Genomic DNA, 5,312 nt, shown 5'->3' with positions numbered 1-5,312 from the left:
GGCTCGTCCCAGTGGCAAGGTGGGCCGGGTGACCATGGCAGGAAAGGGCTAGCCGTTGGTAGCCGTTTGCATTTCGCCGCACCTGTTCAAGGGGTTCCACAATGCGCCCTCGCTTCATTCTCCAGCCCTTGCATCATTGTAATAGTTGTAAGCAGGCATGGGGGTGCAGCAAAAGGGGAGTCTCGCAATCAAATCCCATGCTTTTTTAGCTATTGCCACCGTGATTACCAACCGTCGGCTGTACCTGGTCCCAGGCTGACGAGATGTGCCCTCTCGCCCTTGCCTTATGCAGGCGAGTGGGTGGAGTCGCTGAAATCCTATGCTGGCGGCATAGCCCTGCACCCAGACAGCTCTATCTATGACATTGGCATCGACTGGATTGCACCCTACAACTCTACACAGCACAGTATTGGCATCCTGTTCATCTGTTGTGCGGACATGGACCCCCATAACAAGGGCAAGATCTGGAATCAGGGTGTCATCGCCATCATCCCCGGCCCCAGGATGCCGTCTGTCCTCCACCCCTACCTCCAGCCCATCGTCGACGACCTCCTCCGCCTTGCCAGTGATGGCATGCGTGTCTCACCTGCTGCTGCGCCTGCCAATCCGGAGGCTGCAGAGGGTGCTGCAGCTGGTGGTGCTGGAGGGACAGCTGTGGGCGGCATGGCTGACGGGCAGGCGCCTGCTGATGGTGACCTCCGGGGCACGCGGCCCTTTCAGCACCGGGTATTCCTGGGCCAGGTGCTTGCAGACACACCCGCCAGGGCAAAGGTGGCATGCGGCAACGGCCAGAACAGTCGTGTCAGCAGCTGCATGTGGTGCCTATTCGAGGCACACATGGAGGCCAATGTCGGGCACGGGGCCACTGTGCGCTTCCGTGGCTACATGTACACCCAAGCAGTCAGCCAGCACTTCGTAAAGTGGAATGCAGGCAAGAGCCTGAAGGTCGGCGCCCGGGCTCTCAAGAAGACCCATCGGCATTTCGTCAGCACGGGCGGTGTCATGCAGGCGATGTACAGGATGCTCCACCTTGGGGCTCCACACAAGATCACACAGAAGCAGTTCGACGAGGTGGCGCTTCAGACTGGGTGCAAGGGCCTGACTGCCTTCGCGGCCCTGCCGTACGCCAACCTGTCGTGCCTCTTCACCGTCTCCACCGGCCATGCCCTGCTGTTCGGAATGGTCAGCGACTTTGTCACAAGCTGACGTTGACACGCTGACATCGCTCAATGACATCAAGCCAGCAGACCCAGATGCCGAGCTGGTCATGTCTCGTGAAGCATGCCAGCGGATCACGGCTCGTGGCCAGTTCCTGGTCATGACTTCGGACTTCGGGCGGCGGTACAAATGCATCATGCAGTACCGGTGAGCACGGCCAGCACTGGGCAGCCGGCCACACACGGGGGTCGCTAATAGCCGAGAAAGCAAATACGACCAGGGGCTTGCCTGAAAAAACACCTTCGTCTGTCGGAGAGTTTGCTACTCTAGCTCTGTAATGTACTTCTCTAGTTACACGGTTGCTCGCCACACTACCCCCCTCCACCCATGCAGCAAGAGCTACCGCATGGAGGACTGGCTGCACTTCATCGAGACGTCCTCCAGCTACACCTTCAAGGGGGACATGCTGCTCGAGGCCTGTGGTGGAGCCTGTGCAGCACGGTCACACACTACTTCCGGCCACGGCCCCCCGACAAGACCCGTGAGCAGTTCCTGGTGGCAGCCAAGGCGGCTGCATGCAAGCTCAGAGCTTACGCGACCAGGCTGGAGGAGTTGGAGGTGCCGGGCTACATGTTCACGGTCAACCTGCACATCTGCATATGCCGGCTGTACGACCAGGAGTGCCAGCTTGGGTCCACGGCAGGGTTCTCCGACCTGCCAGTGGAACACATGATGCAGCAAATGAAGACGCAAGGCGGAAGGATGGTGTCACAGGCACCCGAGAAGCACTATGTGCAGTGGCTGTGCCTGATATGGGCCTCCGAGTCGCTCACCGAGGCAGACCCCGCGACCGGGGCCAAACACACGACCAACCAGCAGCTTGAGAGGATGTTGGCACGGCGCGCGGTGAACACCGAGGCTGCCTGGTTTGACAAACCAGGAGCCAACGGTTACCTGCTTGGATGAGGCCACACAGTCTACCCGAGTCCGGAATGAGCGGCACAAGTCTGGGCAGCCATGGCGAGCCTAGTGCACTGGTACACCCTGGCATTCGAGGATGTGGCTTCCTGGACATTGGGTCCCAGTGCGAGCTACGAACTGGACACGGACCGCCTGGATAGGGTTCTCATGTCTACACCACCCGACTGTCCTAAGGCCCACTCCTTTTTGCATGCCGAGGCACTCGACGAGGAGCAGTACTTCAGGGCTGAGTACGGGCGCCAGCAGCAGCGGACCTCCTGCTGGGCATGCTACCAGGCAGAAGTCGGCAACAAGACTCGGACGTATGCGGCCTACCTCAAGTACTTCGTCCACCTGCCCGCGGAAGACGGTGCTCAGGATGTCCGCTTCACTGTCGCAGATGTGTACTCGGGACAGGTGTTCAGCGGGGGGCTGGTGGTGGTCAACATGGCGGCCGCCCAGAAAGTGAGGGCAGGCAGCCAGTGGGAGATGTGGCAGGACCTAGGGCTGCCGCTAAGTGAGCTGAAGGGCAAGTTCTGCACAGCCGCCCTGGAGGGGGACCAAAAGGGGCTGATGTACTTCATGCCGTACACACACTTCACCAACCGCTGAGCAACCGCAGCAACGAGGAGGACATACGCCAGGCTAGAGCCGAAGGGTCATCCGTGGCTGGCAGACAAGCGGAAAGGGACATCCGGTCCGAATCCAGGGGCCCGGTCGGGCAACAAGTGGATTGGCGAGCCTTGGGGAAAGACGTTGGCTGCAAAACATGGAGACAAGGCCATGTCACTCAGAGGCACGTTCGAGCCCAACACGGCCTCAGACCCAGGCGCGATAGTGGCATTACGAATTGAAGAATTTTGGGCTCCGAGGATGGCCGTCAACTTTGGTGGGGCGGTGCAAAGAACTTATGGCGATCGGTTTGGCAGACGCGCTGGAACAGTTGGTTCTAGCGAGTAGGGCAGGATCTCTGCGATGGATGCACAAATCGCTGGAGGTGAGGCTACGATGTGGACTGACACCCCTTATTGAAGAGATAGCAGACCAACTGGCGGCAGCCTTCCGAACAGCAGCGGGAACCTATCAGGGTGTGAGTCCAGTTTTTTGGGGAAAGTGTCCAGTTCCCCAATTGATGACTACCACGTGTCAGAGGAGCAATGCGGGGCCAACTTAGGTGACTTATAACGGGTGCCCGGGTGCGCCACCCGGGGGTGGTCGGGGGGACGTGGAGACGAGAGTGAGAGAGTTGGAGCTACGAAATGGGGAGAGTTTACGGTGGGAGCAGGAGTAAGGCGAGGCAGAGAGGGGGGCGCGCGGAGCGCGGGTGGCCGGGGTGTTTTAGGTTGGCAGGGGGATGGAGGGTGGGACGCCGTGCGTGGTGTGTGGGGCTCGCTTAGGCTGAGAGCGTTACAAAGGTTGTAAGTGAGCCCTTCGTATCATACGGATGCTCGCCCCAACTAATCCGGCCCTTACAGTGGCGGGCTCTTTGACTTCAGAAATGCTAGATTTGGGGTCTAACTTCGAGGCGGTGTTACGCCATTTTTCAGTTAGTATTGTGTCGTTGGTATAGCCTGCGAAGGTACCTTGCTGGAGACGCTTATAAAGGCCTTTGTTCAGGTCACTAACGTAAAGACCAGTGTCGCGTTGTTTCAGCCAGAACACTTTATCGAACGGGGCATTGTCGGCCTTTTCAGTAAATGTTGCTGGGTTCTCACCTCGTGCGACAGATGTTGCTCCTTTGTCAGCTTTGTCATTACCATCAAGGCCTGTGTGCGATTTCACTTTCAGGAAGTGAACGGTTATGTTCTGTTGGGCGCATTCGTACAGTAGGTCGGCGATGTCCATTAGTAAGGCTTTGTGCTTGGAAATATGCAGTTTACTCGGATCGTTTACTGCTCTTTTGATAAGATCCAGTGAGGCTTGCGAGTCAGTGGCAATTGTTAAGGTGATGTTCACCGCCCTTTGGGTTGATAGAGCTACACGTATTGCTGCCAGCTCTGCCCATTGAATGGTATTTGTACATCCTTCGCCCACTGGGTCGATGTGCAGCGTTTTTCCGGTGGGTCCACAGTATGCAGCCGCACCCAACTTGTTCTGGCCGTCGTTTTCAGCCGATTTAATACAGCTACCGTCGATCCAGATGATAGTGTGCGGGTCCATCCTGAGTGGTACTTGTCCGGGAAAAGCTGCTGTCAGGCGCTGCTGGAGCATCTGTCCGTCCGAGTGGGGGACTGTGGTGGTTGGTCTTGGTCTGGGCGGCTTTGAGGCATTCATCTTGCGCATGACCTGAGCGACTTTGTTTGGGTAGGGTCGTTGGGTGCCGACACAGTGAGTACCCGCGGACATGTCCCGCAGTCGCAGATGTTTTCTGGGGAGGCCGGTGGCGTCCATCACTTCGAGTTCGGATAGGAGCACCTTCATGGATCGGGCGTTTAGTCCTCGGATCACCGTGTCGTTGGCCACCATGACGAGGTCCAGGCCCCCCTTGTAGTCAGGGGTGGGGCCGTCAGTTCCAGTCCCGCTGGTAAGCTTGCACGCTTCACCGCGGCTCAGCCGCGCGAGCTGGAAGACATATGGTGTGTTGTGTAGCTGCGTGTGGGGGCCAGTTCGGCTGTGCGGGACAATGAGTAGTGTGGCGGTGGGCAGTGCGGATGTCATTGTGTGTGATGCGCCTGCGACTGCCCACATTACTGCCTTCTTGACACTGGTGGGGTCAGGGTTCGGGTGTGCTATCGAGAGGCCTGTAAATGGCTGAGAGAATGCATCTATGTTTGCCCCGAAGAGTTGGTCTTCTGCGTGGACACTGAAGTAGTACTGCACCTCTTCACCGCAGTTAAGCGGGGATGAGAACCTTTCGACGACTGGACCGGCATCCAGGGCGTGCAGGGCATCAATCAGCGTACAGCGCAGTTTTCTGCTCATGGTCGCCTGCGACAGTGGCGGGCCTTTCGTTTCGCGCCCGTCGGGGTCCTTTCTGTACCGCAGGAGAAGGCGCGCGACGTCCTCGGTGAAGCCGCCCTGGGAGGACAGGCTTCTGTGCACCTCCGGGTAAGTGTCGATCGTGTGTTGGTATCGCACTCTGAGGGTCTCCAGGCGTTGCAGGGTGAGGGTGCCCACACATTTCCCTCTCGGGTCGTAGATGAAGGCCGTGTTCCCTTCGGTCGAGCCGCCCTCTCTGGTTAGCAGACCTAGCT

The 5,312-nt window shown here is 58.5% G+C and overlaps 1 protein-coding gene across 1 annotated transcript in view; it reads left to right on the top strand.

The window, feature by feature from the left end:
- Window positions 1-3,078, top strand: part of VOLCADRAFT_100848 (uncharacterized protein) — a gene marked incomplete at both ends in the record, with an annotated part of 3,631 nt that extends 553 nt beyond the window's left edge. Inside the window, 6 exons of the mRNA XM_002959354.1 lie at window positions 255-1,182; window positions 1,241-1,365; window positions 1,552-1,699; window positions 1,837-2,064; window positions 2,314-2,635; window positions 2,741-3,078. Coding sequence (XP_002959400.1) covers window positions 255-1,182; window positions 1,241-1,365; window positions 1,552-1,699; window positions 1,837-2,064; window positions 2,314-2,635; window positions 2,741-3,078 — 2,089 coding nt within the window. The remainder of the gene's footprint in view (window positions 1-254; window positions 1,183-1,240; window positions 1,366-1,551; window positions 1,700-1,836; window positions 2,065-2,313; window positions 2,636-2,740) is intronic.
- Between the last annotated feature and the right edge of the window lie 2,234 nt (window positions 3,079-5,312).

The sequence above is a fragment of the Volvox carteri genome (assembly GCF_000143455.1).
Source record: "Volvox carteri f. nagariensis unplaced genomic scaffold VOLCAscaffold_175, whole genome shotgun sequence".
In the NCBI taxonomy this organism is placed as follows: domain Eukaryota; kingdom Viridiplantae; phylum Chlorophyta; class Chlorophyceae; order Chlamydomonadales; family Volvocaceae; genus Volvox; species Volvox carteri.
Note: the sequence above shows the minus strand (reverse complement) of the source record. Positions and strands in the feature narration are given on the sequence as shown.